Here is a 17,129-nt window from a genome sequence, read left to right as displayed (position 1 = left end):
CATGTGAAATGTCTCTCTTATCCACATTTTGAAAAATCTAGACAAAATGTTAAGAATACTACATTGGATTTCTGAGTCTTTAGTTCTAAAGACATGTTATTTCTTAGTATGTTAATTTTCTACATTTCAAATGTAATAATCATTTACAATGTTTGAAGACAGATTTAATATGGTGTAACACAAGGAGATCCAACCAGTCCATTCTGAAGGAGATCAGCCCTGGGATTTCTTTGGAAGGAATGATGCTAAGGCTGAAACTCCAGTACTCTGGCCACCTCATGCGAATAGTTGACTCATTGGAAAAGACTCTGATGCTGCGAGGGATTGGGGGCCGGAGGAGAAGGGGACGACAGAGGATGAGATGGCTGGATGGCATCACTGACGATGGATGTGAGTCTGAGTGAACTCCGGGAGTTGGTGATGGACAGGGAGGCCTGGCGTGCTGCGATTCATGGGGTCGCAAAGAGTCGGACATAACTGAGCGACTGAACTGAACTGAACACATGGTTAATGAAGTTCAATAATAAGTAACATTAGTTTGACTTCTCAGAGTTTCGTGCACGTGAACTCAGCCACACATCTAATATACAAATCATTCCTCAGTGAATTCAACAATCATTTGAAATCCTCACCTTGCTAATTCGTACAACTTCGCAACTAGTATATTTTAATTAATTTATGTCATGTACATAACTGTGTAACAACATAGCAGACAGGTGACTTTCATGAAAAGATCACACCCAACGTAGATACATGGTCTACTCGTACAGTTTCCAAATGTAGATCCAATTCTGTGGAACCTAACTGTGATCAAGACTCGTCATTCCACTGATAGAGAGCTCTCACTACCCATTACCTGCTTCAAGCAACACACTCAAACAGTAACTCTTTGAACTAGCACTGACATTCCTTTACCTTTACAGGATATTTTTGGAAATAGACCTTTGAGAGATATACCTTGTTTGAGACAAGATATATTCTGTAAAATACTCCCAAGGCATCAAAAGACAATGCAATTGACTGTTTATATCAGACTACATTTCTTAACTGAGAATTAACATTTTAATATAGCACAATCCTCTGCAAAAGCAACTTGCTTAGCTAACGATTCAAGAAATTTCAAATATGTACATATCAAGTTCTGCATCTATATGTAATATCAATACAACTGATGTACACACATCAATATATCTATACAAATCTCTGTATTTATATCATCTGCTTAGTACTTGTCTTATAAAAACAACCTGCAAGACTCATGAACCAAATATATAAACTCCTGCAAAACCTTGAAAATTAAAAACAAAATTAAAAAGAAAATGGGTATGATCCAACAACTAAGACACAAACTTCACCAAAGAGTAAGACACCAGGATATAAAATGCCAAAATAAAAACTTCCAGGCTCAGGCCACAAATAATAGGAATATTAGCCTTTGTGTTTTTAAATTGGTTTTTCCTTCTAATATTCCTAAACAATCACACATACATTACCTATTTGAAATTATTAGTAAGTAGTTATTTTAGAAGTATGAGTAATTAGACCAAAAGCAATTCTCATATTTACCCAAAAGAAGGAACCACTACTAAGAATCAAGGCCTAGTAATTCTGTTCTTAACAGACAGGTGGTGTGTCTTCTGGTCTGTTACATGAAAATCATTTATGAGAAGAACAGAAAAAAAAAATCAGAAGGTAGTTTTCACTATTGGAATAGATAAGTGATTAAGCAAATTTTCTTACACCATGAAATTGTCAACAGATTAAATGATGACCCTACAGAGCATCATTTCTGGATGGTGGCATTCTCTGAGATGGAAACAGACTGAGAGAAAACTGTGATAATGACACACACAGAGATGATCTGGGTCTTGGAAATCTTTTTGAAAAGTAAGGCTGAAGAAATAAACATTCTTTAGACAGGGATTGAGCTTAGCACCTACCAAGACTTCACTAGGCCAGAAGTAAATCAGGAAACTAAAACCCATGTCAGTTAGAAAAAGATGGGAAGGCTATAATAAATCTACTCATTAAAGCAGCTGATGACCATCCTAAGGTGTAGCTTAACCATGGAATAGGGTGACAATTCCTGCAAGAAACTCAAATATTAACTGTAATATGAGGTGCCTTAATAAACCAAGGAGTAAACAATTTGATAATATTTTCTTTAAAAAATTACACACTAAGATCTTATTTTGTGATATAAATACCATTGAACACTTAGGTATGAAACAGCTTTATTTTCATTTTAGCCAAATTATCATTTTTTATGCCTCTCAGTTAACCTAAGCTTTTTTCAAATTGACTAGTTGAAGTCTAATTTATTTTTACCATATCTACTCATATTCTCAGAGTGTTTAAGGAAACTTGAAATTACGGAAAGGAAAGAATGAGAAAGAAAATACACACCAATAACTGGAAGTAAGGTTAATTTTTACATATATTAGAATACCATAATAAAATATAAGGATCTTATCACAACTAATAATTTTTTTGCAAAGGGATCTAAAAAGTCATTTTTAGTGAAATAATTAAGCCTATCTTACCACAATCTATCTTTTAAAAATAAGATATTTAATATTTCAGTTCTTAAAATTATCCCATGGTACTACATGCTTAAGCAGGAAGAAAAAAGTTCATTCCATCCCTAAATTTGAGAATTCATGTTTTAATGTGCTCACTAAAAACTACTTAATTGGTAATTCGAAAAAGAACATTCTGTAAATAAAAGAGAAAGAAAACCACACAACTTTAACTATCTGTTTCAATCTCTTCGCACTAAAGGGAGGATGTCATGTTTTTACTTTCTGTCTATGCATTTTCTCTACTAGAAGAAGACGACGAAGAAAAGCAGGAAACAACAGAAAGCGTGGAGTAATAAGAAGCCTGATGTGTGTAAAAACTGGAAAACAGTCTCAAATGGAAAGTTGTGATAGAAAGGAGTAAGAAAATAAAAGTAATGAGCTTAACAAAGTATCCAAGGGACAGTGATGAAGGGTGAGAGCTCTGAGGCCAGACTGCCTGAGTTCAGAGTCCAGCTCTTCCACTTACTGAGTAATCCTGGGCAGTTTTCAATAATTAATCAATTACTTCATCCACACAACGGGGACAGTACCAGCATATGTCCCAGAGGACAGTAATGAGGAATAAATGAATGAATGCATGTAAAATAGTATTTCAAATAGTACCTGCACACAAATACTCAATAAATGTTAGGTATTGTTGTTATTTGTCTATAGCTTACTTTAATTACCAGCAATGTTTTTTATTCTTGAAAATAGTAAATGAAACAATGACCTAGCTAAGTGTAACAAATTAATAAGAAAATACGGACTTCATTTAATAATAACTAGTAGTCTGCAATAATACTATTAATTTGCATGCTTTAACTTCTCTAACAATAAATTAGGGACAACATTTGCCATTATATTATCTGTGCTATTGTGGCATTAAAGGACTTCCCTGGTGGCTCAGATGGTAAAGAATCTGCCTGGAATGTAGGATTTGACCCAGTCGGGAAGATCCTCTGAAGAAAGAAATGGCAATCCACTCCAATATTCTTGCCTGAGAAATCCCATGGACAAAGGAGCCTGGCAGGCGACAGCCCATGGGGTCGCAAAAGAGATGGATACAACTCAGTGACTAAACAAAACAAAAACACAAATGCTTTAAAAACAAAACAGCATATCATCTGCATCAAAAACTTTCCATTCCTATACAAGACAATTAAAAAAAAAACCCATCAAATAAGTTTGTCATTAATCGTTACTTTCGTTTTTCAAAAATCCACATAAGAAGCAATTTAAGTTGAAAACGATCTCAGAGAATAGTAGGTAGCTTACTAAGGGCAATCAAAACTTGCTGTGTTGGGCTGCCCCCTACAGGCCTCAACGTATCAATTTCTTTCAAAAGGTATCTAAGGGGGTATCATTGTAATCTTATATTAAAAATATTAATTTTCTAAACCAAAGCATTATTCATTTATTTATTTTAGCAGGAAAAAGTCTCTGAGAAATGTTTCTAAAGATACAGAGAGAAATGAAACAACTCCTTGACCTCCAGGAATTCACAGGTTACATCTTACAGAGAAACTGTACACAGACTTTAACAGGTCCATGGTGAAATACTGCAAAAGAGCTTAAGAAAGGTCTATATTACAAATTCTGTGTGTAGAAAAATAATTAGGCTGGAAATGCAAGACTCAAGTTCTACTTCTGTCTCTGCCATTAAATACCCAATCGAACATTTGGGTAAGAGCTCTGTGCAAGCTATCTGTCGTATTTCTAAAATTAGGGGGTTAAACAAGATGATTCTTAAGGTTTCTTCCTAATGTACACACTTGCCATAATAAAAAGTAGAAGGGAACGCTTTAAAACAAAATTCAGAGAAAGAGAAAATAATTTATACATGGTATGAAGGATTGGGGCACATATGGAGAAATCAAGGAAGACTTCTTGGTGGAAATGGCATTTGAGCTGAGTCATGAAGCATTTTGGAAGTAGAGGCTATTCTTAAGAGGAATGAACAGAGCAAGAAAAATTTAAAAACATGCAAGTTTTGGAGATCAAAGACCTAAATGAAAGAAACAAAACTACAAAACTTTATAAGGAAATGTACTTTGTATTAGGCAAAGTTTTATTAGATATGACAATATGAAAGCATAAGCAACAACAACAACAAAAAGACCTGGACCTTCATCAGAATGAAAAACGTCTGTGTTCAAAGGACATGGCCAAGAAAGTAAAAAGACAGTCCAAAGAATGGGAGTAACTATTTATAAAGCAAATATCTAGTGAAGGTCTTGTATTCAGAATATATAAAATATATTCACAACTCAGTATATATATGTGTATACATTCACAACTCAATAGTGAAAAGACAGCCCAATTTAAAAATAAGCAAAGAAAAGATATTTCTCCTAAGGAAATACACAAATGGTCAGTAAGTACATGAAAAGATACTCAGGATCATAAGCAGTAGTAGTTTAGTCACTAAGTTGTGTCCGATTCTTGTGACCCCCACAGACTTAGCCTGCCAGGCTTCTCTGTCCATGGAATTCTGCAGGGAAGAATACTGGAGTGGGTTGCCTTTTCCTTCTCCAGCTCAGTATCATTCAGTTCAGTTCAGTCGCTCAGTCGTGTCCGACTCTTTGTGACCCCATGAATCGCAGCACGCCAGGCCTCCCTGTCCATCACCAACTCCCGGAGTTCACTCAGACTCATGTCCATCAAGTCAGTGATGCCATCCAGCCATCTCAACCTCTGTCGTCCCCTTCTCCTCCTGCCCCAATCCCTCCCAGCATCAGAGTCTTTTCCAATGAGTCAACTCTTTGCACAAGGTGGCCAAAGTACTGGAGTTTCAGCTTTAGCATCATTCCTTCCAAAGAAATCCCAGGGCTGATCTCCTTCAGAATGGACTGATTGGATCTCCTTGCAGTTTCAAAATCATAATGAAATATCCCTTCATATCCACTCAGGATGACTAATCAAAAAGGCATATAATAACAAATGTTGGCAGGGACATAGAGGAACTGAAATTCTCATTCACTGCTGAGAGGAACATGAAATGGTGCAACTGATTTGGAAAACAGTACAACAGTTCTCCAAGAGGCTCAGCATGGAGTTAGATGATCCACCATTTCCATTCCTAGGTATACACTCAGGAAATCTGAAAACATATGCCCACTGTCACAATTTGTACATGAATGTTCACAGAAAGTAACAGCCCTAAAGTGGAAACCAGCCAAATATGCATCAACCAATGAATGGATAAACAAAATGTGGTATATCCATACAAAGGAACGTTGGTCATAAAAAGGAATGAGGTACTATATGCTACAAGACAGATGAAACTTACACCACATGAAAGAAGGCAAACACAAAAAGACACATGTAATATGATTTCATTTGTATGTCCACATAGCACATTCACAGAGACAGAAAGTAAACTGGTGGTTGCAAGGGGCCGGGGGAGGAGGAAAGAGAAGTGATTGCTAACGGGTATGGAGTTTCTTTTAGAGGTGATGAAAATGTTTTGAAACTAGACAGCAGTGATGACTGCACAACTCTGTAAAATGCTAAAACTGTCACTTTAAAAGGGCAATTCTTATGGTCTGTGAATTATATCTCAAAAAAACAACCCATTAGACTATTTGATCATAAAATTTTGTGGTGTGGAACCACAAAAGACCCTGAATAGCCAAAGCAATCTTAAGCTGAACACAACTGGAGGTATCACACTCCCTGACTTCAAACTGTATTACAGGTCTACAGTAATCAAAACAGTATGGTACTGGCATAAAGAGAGACACACAGAACAATGGAACAGAACAGAGAACCCAGAAATAAACCGACAGACATGTATATGGTCAATTAATTTATAACAAAAGATCAAAGAATATAGGGAAAAGGACAGTCTTTTCAATAAATGGTGCTGGGAAAACTGAACAGTTACATGCAAAAGAATGAAACTGGATGACTATTTTATACCATTCACAAAATTTACTCAAAATAGATTAAAGACTTGGATGGATTAAGACCTGAAACCATAAAAGTGGTGAGCTGCTCGACAGGGTCATGCAAATAATTTCTTTGGATCTGACACCAAAAGCAAAGGCAGCAAAAGGAAAGATTGTTGAACTCTTATTTTTTTAATCCCTTAAAACTCAAATCAACGCCCCCAATTCCTCATTAATTGAACTAATCTATGTCTGCAAAAGATTCATCTCATATTCAACTGCTAAAGTTTCAATACATATTTATGTTCTTGCAAAAAAGAGATTCTTTTAGAATATGTGTGCATGTATATACCAAACAGAGCTAGATCTGCACTCTAGTCCTTGCTCAACTGCTTACTAGTTTTGTGTCCTTTATCTGGTCATTAACTTCCAGCTTAGAAAAGACAGTAATATTTGCTCTGTCCACACAAAGGTGTTGTGAAGATCAAAGTATTTCACAAAATATAAAGTGCTGCACAAAAATAATTTATTACTATATTTTCATACAGCTCTGTTCTACTTTAGAGCAACAGTAGAGAATGATAGTTTCTCTGTGTGCATGCTATATCACTTCAGCCATGTTCAACTCCTTGCAACCCTATAGACTACAGCCTGTCAGGCTCCTCTGTGCATGGGATTCTCCAGGCAAGAATACTGGAGTGGGTTGCCATTTCCTTCTCCAGGGAATCTTCCTGACCCAGGGACCACACCCATGTCTCTTAGGTCTCCTGCATTGGCAGGCAGGTTCTTTACACCAGTGCCTCGTGGGAAGCTCAATGATAGTTTACTCAACAGAAAATCCAGCCCAGAATTCTACAGTAAAATGTATGGTATGAATGTTACAGTCTATTTTACTGAGAGACCAGAATGGCCACCACCTTCATAGATAATGAGAACTTCCTTAGCTTGTTATATATAGTTTGTGTGTTTTGTGAGCACCTATTATGTGTACGGCATTGTGAGGGGAACAAAGATACAAGCACAAGAGGCTCGGCTGCTTCTTTGCATTTACTAAAGAAGAAATTCTCTTTAGCTGTTTAATAAATGTTTAAAATACTTTGTAAAGAAATTAAATTAACTTCATAAGCTGTATCTCTACAGAAAGGTGAAAATCAATGACATGCCTTCAACTTGCAAGTTATTTATAATTTTTTAACTGTTGTCTTCACTTGGATCAGAAGTGAAGTTACTTTGAGAACTGACCATCCACTCTATACTTTCATGTCTTTACATGTGAAATACAAATCCTGTTTTTAAGCATAGGTGTTTCATTGTAGTATGCTACCACCACAGCTAGGGCATGAATTTAGCATTATACCTTGCCCCGAGAATTACTGCTATAAATTCTTTACATGAAAAAACAGCATAATAACAATTGTATGTGGAGAGGATTCTGGGAGCTGGAAGCTTAATGCTTCCCCCTCTTCCTTCGATTCCCAAATCTGTCTCCTACCAACAAAGTGGCTCTCTGAGCTAAAGTAACTACTGGAGAGAGCAAGGCGGCCAAGATCTACATGGGGAACTACAAACCTCTACAGTATTGCCCCTCTGGGTGGACGTGAGCCTAAGGACCAATGAGTTTACAGATCCCAAAGGCTAAGGGAAAAGCTGGGGGAAAAGGCTGATTACTGCTAGTAACATTATTATTTAACATGGTCTTGGCGACACAATACTAACAATGCAATGAAGCAAGAACAAGAAATGGCTGACAAAAATTGTGGGAAGAGGGGTTTGTTTTGTTTTTTTTTTGGTTGATGCCATAAATAAATATCTAGAAATGGAAATGAAATAAAGAAAAACAAAATCTAAGAAACACCTAGAAATAAATTTAAAAGAAAGACAAAGGGCCTACTGGAAAACATAAAACCAAATCTGAATAAGAAAAATGTACTGTGTTCTTATGTGGGAAGATTTAATGACATAAAAAGGTGAATTTTACTAAAATTAAAACAGAAATGTATTCCCACTTACTAACCAAGACTGGAAAAAAGGTCAGCAGTGAATTGCCCCAGCAAATATCAGAACATTAAAATCAAATAAAAATAATACTGCCATAAAAATAAACAAATAAACCAATGGAATGGAAGAGGAATTCAAAACCAGATCCCTCTAAGTCAAGCTATTTTAATGTAAAGCAGAAGTGGCACTTTTATCTAATAGGAAAAGAATAGTTTATATCAGGAATCAATACACTACAGCCTGCAATCCAGACTGTGCCTTTGTCCTGATTCTGGAGATAGAGATTTAATTGGAACACAGCCATGCCCATCAACTGCAAGTTGTCTATGGTTGCTTCCAAGCTACAGAACTGTACAATTGCAACAGAGACCATTTGCTCTACAAAGCTGAGAACCTTTATTTTCTGATTCTCTAAAGAAAAAAGTTTGCCCACCCTTAGTTTATATAATAAATAAACCCACTACAGCTAGCTATCGCCTGGAAGAAAATAAAGCTGTATGCCTGTATCTCACACAGCACACAAAAATAAGTTCCAGATGAGCTAAAGAGTTACATATTAAAAACCAATCTTACAAGAAAAGATAGGTAAGAAAACTATGTAAAACCTGCAGGTGTATGGGGGGGGGGGCCTTCTTAACAAAGAAAGAAATCCATATATGACTAAGAAAAAGATATATAATAATTGGGCATATAAAGCATTAAAAACATTTTTTTATAGAAAGATACTATAAAAATCAAGATGAATTTTAAAGTTGTGATTATATTTTACAGTGTTTGATAGAAAATGGTTAATATCTATAAAAATAATCTTTTGTAAAATAACAAGATAAATAACCCAAAAGAAAAATAAGCAACATATTTATTTTGCCCCCAACTCTGTGCTCAAGAGCAACAGGCTGTCCTCATACTTACATCCCCTCTGCGGACAAAAGTCCTCTCATTACTCTTTGCCTACCTAATTCCATCCGTTTGTCAGACCTCAAAAGACAGGACATTTCATCAAAGAAGTCTTCTCTGCCCTACTAAAACAGATCAAATTCCCCTCAGCGGAACTAGCTTTTATTGCACTATATCTCTCCTTCACAGCACCAATCACAGTTGTGATTTAAAATTTGATTGTACACTTATTTCTTTTATTATTGTATTATAAATTCTTAAAGGGTGATGTACCATATTAATCACCATTTGCATCCCCTGTGCACAGTGCAAGCACAGCATGCAAATACTTGTGAACAAATGAACTCGGTGAATGATTAGAATGAGACAACTTTTTCTTACATGCAGAATACTGGCAGATAACACTTACAAATCCACTGGTTCTTGAAAAACAGAAATTATGTGCCTAATTTTCACACTATAACCTAAATATCAATGCCTGAGGATGTCACAGTCAGTTTACAAATCTTTTTCACAGATACCCTCATTAATGACATCTGTAGGCTAAATAACATTTTAGTTACATTTCTGAGGCACTTCCTGCCATTAACCTCATCTCTAGAATACTAGTTAATATGAAGCACCTGGATTTCGGGAACACAGACCTGAAATACACACACCAAACCAAACTGTTATGTAAATGACAGAAATGACACATTCTGGTCAATAATGGATCTCCAAACTACTTTTGGTCCTATTTTACTTTTACCACTAAAATTCTGTCATTGGATTACAGTCATTCTGAGCCCACTGATAATCAAATTACAGATGAAAAAAACTAAAGTTTTCCAACAATCTGCACAAAAGTCAACCTTTAAAGAATATTGATAGTTAGGGATTTTCTAGGTTTGGTCAAAGTGGACTTCATGGACTTCACTTTATGTGATAATTATGTCTTGAAAATTCTGTAAACTTAATTTTTAGGAAGAAAATAATATTTTGTTTGTAAGTCTCACTTAGGTCTGAAATCTAGTCTTCACACTTTTTGTATGTGTGCCCCTCGGCAAGTCATTTAGAATTCCTCAGCTTCAGCTTCCTCATGTGGGAAATGAGATAAAGATCCCTACCTCCTAAGACAGTTGTGAGGCCTCCAAAGATGACATGAACCTCACTCGAGCATACTATACTCACTGTCCTTCCCTTTTTATCCCCTGCTATACAGGAATTCTGTTAGAATTCTACAAAGAAAAAAAGTTTAGCGAAATTATGTCCTTCATTTGTCTTATTAATAAACCTGGATTTCGAGGTTTTATTTAAATTTACTAATTTAAGGTCTCAAATAGTACAGAGATCTATTAATATATTAAACAAATAAAAGGTGCAGATTAATCAAAATGCCACATAAGTAAAAGCTACACTTAATCAATGGACTATCCCAACAATACAAATTAAAGAGCTATGTATAAGGGAGTCAGTAGCAGAAATCTGGTATTATCTTTAGATCATATAATCTAGGAAAACAGCAGATGCCATCTTCCTTTGGTCAAGGCGTTTATGAAGACTCAAAAATACAAAACAGGGAAATGGAAAGAGCCAGCCAACAGACAGTGGGCAAAAACGGAGACTCCTAATTTTTTATATTCACTTATGCATCTCATGTCTAAAGTTTTAATCAAGTTCAAAACCAAACCAGCTAGGGGTAAAGCCAAAAGCAAAGTTACGTAGGTCAATAAAGAGTTCCGATAAAACCCTGAGGCTCTGTCTCCACCTGCTTGAAGAAACAGTGCCACTGCCTTGACTAAGTAAAGAACAGGCAGCAAGCTCTGCCCTAACGGAGTCCCCACCTGGCAACCAGGTTTTGGCAATCAAATTTTGAGAATTCTCTAACTTCCCACTTTCTATCTAATTATAGAAGTTTATGAAAACCATTCTCTCTCACATGTACACATTCTCTTTCTCTTTCCCTCTCTCTCACATACATTCTAAGTATCACTGCATTTATGATACAGCGGTAAGAGGTAAGGACACATCTGGTAATTTTCCCCAGAAAAGAATGGTAAATGTGAAAGAGAAGATCTACATTCTGTACATCTGCACTATTATTCTAGCAACAGTAACCCTACAATTCCTATGTTAGTAATAGTAATACCCACTTTCCCTAAAGGAGCTTCAAGCATTTGCAATCTATAGTTAAATACACATGCTGGAACTGAACCACCCAGTAAGTGTTGGGAGGTATATATCTCAAATTAGTTTTGGAGCTTCTGTTTTTTGGAAATGTCTTTAGAATCTCTATTTTATTCAACTAAATTCCACAAATAAGGTACTTTGCTAGGCTTTAGGTATGCCTATGGAGCTCACGGTATAATAGTCCCAAACAACTATTAATGACTGCTGAATGATTTAATGAATTTTCAAGATGAATCATTTCAGAAATTATTTTAAAGTCATACAAACAGTGACATAAAGGAAAGAACTATGTTTACTATAAAACTGATAAATTTGCTCTGAAACCAGGAGTATAAAACATTTTAAAAAGAACATCACTGATACAATTAGATAAACCTGTAATATGGCTTCTTTAAAGAACAATTCCAAACAGATGTATAAGTTCACTCAGTTATGCCCTTTTCATTTTATTGATGAGGAAACGAAGGCCCAGCAAGACTGAGTAAGCACCTGTGGACACACAGCTAGTCAGTGTCACATCTCCCACAGAGCCTTAGGGGGCCTCCCTTCCAGTTCAGTGCTGGAATTCAGGGGTGCATACAATGCACTGTTTTTGCCATGCAACCCTTCCAACAGCTCTTTTCCACTTGCTCCTACTAGTCTCCAACCATTTTAATTAATTCTAAAAGTGTTTTTTTTTTTTTTTTTTCTTCTGCTATTACAACAGCACTATCCTTATTAAAGGCAGCTAGCTTTTTCAGTTTTGGATTATTTGAACTATAAATTTTTTTTCAGCTTTAGAATTATGAAATCTTTGGCGCTTTAATACTCTAAGATTCAATTAAGTACCTGTGAAGCACTTACAGTGTACATAATAACACTGTACTAATCCTACTACACAGAATCAAAAAGGAAAAAAGAAACCTTAACGTTGCCTTCAAAGATACCACTAGCATGTTGAAGGTATTAGTGTATCCAGAGTGCTAGCTAGATCAAGAACTTCCTAACCTGGGCAAATCACTGAACCTGTCTTGGCCTAGATAAAGAGTAGTTCTTCAAATTGTGCTTTAGAATTCCCCTAAATATGTGACACTACAACTACTGACCCTAGGAAGACAGAGTCAAGCCCCCTGAGTCAATCTCATTTGTCCCCATCCACACCATCCAAGTTCAACCGCAAAGTAGGTTCCTGCATTTAAAAAAAAAAAAAGAAGAAATCCATTCAGAAAACATAAGGACCACTCTTAAAATTCTGTAATAGCCCGTTACTGCTTTTAATCTGCATTTTTATCACCAATATCTATGTCTGTGATGGTGAAGACGTAGCCTTTTCCTATGAGATTTATAGACCACATAAAACATCCCACCCACTTGAAGTACTACGGTTGCTGTGTTGTGCTTAGTTGCTCAGCTGTGTCCAACTCTTTGCGACTCCATGAACTGTAGCCCGCTAGGCTCCTCTGTCCATGGGGAGTCTCCAGGCAAGAATACTGGAGTGGGTTGCCATGCCCTCCTCCAGGGTATATTCCCAACCCAGGGATGGAACCCAGGTCTCCCACATATACTTAGTCCATAATATCTTACTCAATTCTGGCTTTTCTCTGTGGGATAACCAAAGCATATCATTACTGATTCTCGTTCTATAAAACCACTCTGGAAGTTTCTCTTATGGAATGTCTAAGCAATCGTGTAGTAAGAGACAGTTTTCTCTTAATACAAACACGCAGACTTCCTGCCGCCTTTTCCCACGTTATTTTACACAAACACAGGAACTGTCCTGTTTGCCCACTGTTGAACGTAACACGTGCAAAACTGTTCTGCCTCTCCTGCGCCATACAGAGGACACTGAGATTCTCCCATGCCAGTGGCAACACTGCTTCCTGTCCTTTTCCTTAACAGGTCTCTGAAAACCTCTTCCTCTGTTGGATTAACCTTTACGGATTTATCCCAACCCTCAATTGCCTTGCTCCATCAGTAACTTTCCTTCTTATTTGATAAATAGCATTCTTCCATAAAATAACCTAAAATTTTCTTTTGTCTTTGCCTTCCAATTACTTCCCCAGTTCATTATTGCACTGTGGATGATCCATGGCTTATGATACACTGTCTTTAGTTTTCACTAAGTGACACATTAGGAAGCAGTTTTATTGAAACTATTATTGTGCTTCTAACTATAGGTGAGATATAAAGGATATTGCCCCATTCCCTCTAAATGTGGTCACGTGAGAAATTTCTTTCCTATGCGGTACCCAAGAAAAGTTAGCTTCTCTGATACCCTAGTAAATTTTCATCATATATAAAATGAAAAAAAATTATATCTCATCACATTTCTTTCTCCCTTGCTCTGGCTGCAAAGAAGCTTTGAGTCAAATTTAAAGTCAATTTCACTAAATTTAAAAATTTTAATAAATTTGAAGATCTCACTTATTCATAGTGTAGGTAATTTCATGCTGAGCTTCCATTTTATATCTTCAGTGGCTCTGATTTTAAATTTTTTTCTATTTTGCTTCTGTACAAAATATATTCCTGTAAATTGCCTCAGATTCTTCATGATATAAGATACAGTATAAATAAATAAGGTATGGCATTTCCAAATCCACTATGTAATATCTGTGCTTAACAAAGACTTATGGAATTAAAATTTTATTTTTCTGAAAAAAGGAATCAGCAATTATAATCCAGCAATCCCACTGCTGGGCATACACACCGAGGAAACCAGAATTAAAAGAGACACGTGTACCCCAATGTTCATTGCAGCACTGTTTATAATAGCCAGGACATGGAAGCAACCTAGATGTCCATCAGCAGATGAATGGATAAGAAAGCTGTGGTACATATACACAATGGAGTATTACTCAGCCATTAAAAAGAATACATTTGAATCAGTTCTAATGAGGTGGATGAAACTGGAGCCTATTATACAGAGTGAAGTAAGCCAGAAAGAAAAACACCAATACAGTATACTAACGCATATATATGGAATTTAGAAAGCTGATAACAATAACCCTGTGTACGAGACAGCAAAAGAGACACTGATGTATAGAACAGTCTTTTGGACTCTGTGGGAGAGGGAGAGGGTGGGATGATTTGGGAGAACGGCATTGAAATACGTATAATATCATATATGGAACGAGTCGCCAGTCCAGGTTCGATGCACTATACTGGATGCTTGGGGCTGGTGCACTGGGACAACCCAGAGGGATGGTATGGGGAGGGAGGAGGGAGGAGGGTTCAGGATAGGGAACACATGTATACCTGTGGTGGATTCATTTCGATATTTGGCAGAACCAATACAATATTGTAAAGTTTAAAAATAAAATAAAATTAAAAAAAAATAAAAATTTAATTTTTCTGAAAAAAGGAAGCAGAAGAAGGTGGCTAATTAGATTATCTGATTTCATTCCATCAGTCATTTTTCTCATTTTATTTATGTTGTATGTATTATTAATCTATGATCTAAACAGTCTATTTGCCATTATCTTTATTAATAATTGAGAAGCAACCTTATTAAAGTCATAAAAACTTTTCATGAAGTATATTGGGATTTTTGGTTTTTACTTGTTTTCAGTTGGATGGTTTACTTCCTTTTTGAACACACATTTATATGATGGCTCTATAAAAGATTAAAAGATAACCATAGAAGTAACTGTAAGTAAAGACTATGATATAGTAAAAATGTCTACAAAGGGAAGTTATGATACAATCTCTTTAATTTGAATGGAGGTCCTGCTAGATGAGGGTCTACGTCTATGATACTATATCTATTAATAGTTTCTATTCTTAACTGCTTTTTCCATGATAGTAGGCAACTTGCTTTCTGGATACCATCCATAAAAATTCACTCAGTATTGCTATATAGGAAACATATGGTAGTTTTAAAGTACTCTACAGAAACATGGAGTTTTTTAACCCCATGAAATGGTATGGTAGTGAGAAGCTACCATTTATTTTGTTGTACAGCACTGAAGATCCATCATCTAAAACAAATACAGTCGATTCTCATCTGCAGTACTCATGTTCTATAAAGTCACTGCAAACGCTGAATTAGCAAACACTGAACCAATGGAATACAAGGGTTACTGCAAGTCTCTGCTCATGTATTCTTCAACTCACCAATACATAATTGTGTTTTATGTACATTTCTGAATAAAGACAACACTTCAGCACTATGCCTGGGAATCGTTTCTAACATGAAAATTACCAATAAAAAGCATAAAAATGTGTAGAATGTGGCACTAGGTATGAGAGCACATTTTATGGTTTAAGAAGGCATAGCATCACTGAAAATGTGCATATAGGGCAAATCAAATTCTTCATCACTCTGCCCATGTCTAGGGTAGTACTGTTGAATGGTGACTCTGAGGTTGCAAATAAGTATCAGCAAGCAGGCTAATCTGCCAGTACAGAATCTGCAAATAAAGAGGACTGATTATATGAGTGAGGACCCACTATATGAGTCACATACTTCATAGTGCAGTCTCGGATCTGACTGCCACCAAAGAAAGAGATCTGGAAAGTCCTAATAAGTATTATTCAGCTACTATGTAAACTTAAAAGACATTGGACAAAAGTGTTTTAAGAAGTAAGATGTTCAAGGCTTTCATAAGTTGGTATTGTTAAAAATGTTACTTCCTACCTGGTATATTCTAAAAGGGATATAACGAAATCCATTTTCTTCTGCAGGATATTCCATGAGTTTCCGATTGATGGCCCAAAACTGGTCAAATCTGTCTGTAACGATAAATTATTTATTAAAGGTGTATATTATAATTTAATATCTCATACGAAGAGATGAAAACTGTTATACATCATTTCTCATAGAAATTTCTGAAAGGGCATTATTTATATATTATTTCTTCTTAAACTTACCTTTCCATAACTAAACATGAAGCAAGATATAAAATTAATTTTTTCTACATTATTGTTCCTTCTTCTTCCTAGATACTTCCATTAGACATTTTTTTCTCCTAAGAGACACCCTAAACAGATTATGATTACTGAGGGTATCATGGCAAAAAACATCTGGTATTGATGAATGTCTTGCTTCCCTTGATTTTATTCCTACTGTCTATAAAGGCACAGCTTCCAGTGACCTAAAGTTGAACCAGAACTTATTTAAGGAAATAAAGTAAAAACACCAAACACTGTACATGTTAAACAGCAAAACCATAAAATTATAGGACAGGCTTTAAAAGAATTGAGAAATAACTGTCAGTTGAACTTTTAATCTCAGACTGATTAAACAATTCCTTTTTTAAAGTGTCAGGCTTGATTTTTAAAAAACAAACTTTACTGATATATAATTCATACACTCTAAAATTCACTGTTTTGAAATATATAACTGAGTGTTTTTTAATACACTGAGTTGCTAACATGTAATTTCAGAACATTTTCATCATTCCCAAAAGAAACCCATATCCATTAATAATTATCCCCTCCCCTCATCTGCTGGAAATCACTAATCTCTATTCTACTCCAGACATTTCATATAAATGGAATCATATGTGGTCTTTTGCATCTGTTTTTTGCTTTTTCTCTTACTATGTTTTCAAGGTTTATTCAAGTTGTAGCATGTATCAGAACTTCACTCATTTTTATGACCAAATTATATTTCATTGTATGGAGATACCAC

General features: G+C 35.8%; 1 protein-coding gene across 8 annotated transcripts in view; it reads right to left on the bottom strand.

Moving 5' to 3' along the window:
* Positions 1-17,129, bottom strand: part of ATG5 (autophagy related 5) — a 153,107-nt gene that overhangs the window by 68,452 nt on the left and 67,526 nt on the right. For all 8 annotated transcript variants that reach the window (XM_019967284.2, XM_070795544.1, XM_070795545.1 and 5 more), the window contains one exon: positions 16,134-16,228. In XM_019967284.2, coding sequence (XP_019822843.1) covers positions 16,134-16,228 — 95 coding nt within the window. The remainder of the gene's footprint in view (positions 1-16,133; positions 16,229-17,129) is intronic.

The sequence above is a fragment of the Bos indicus genome, chromosome 9 (genome assembly GCF_029378745.1).
Source record: "Bos indicus isolate NIAB-ARS_2022 breed Sahiwal x Tharparkar chromosome 9, NIAB-ARS_B.indTharparkar_mat_pri_1.0, whole genome shotgun sequence".
Classification (NCBI taxonomy): domain Eukaryota; kingdom Metazoa; phylum Chordata; class Mammalia; order Artiodactyla; family Bovidae; genus Bos; species Bos indicus.
This window is presented reverse-complemented; position numbering and strand designations above follow the sequence as displayed.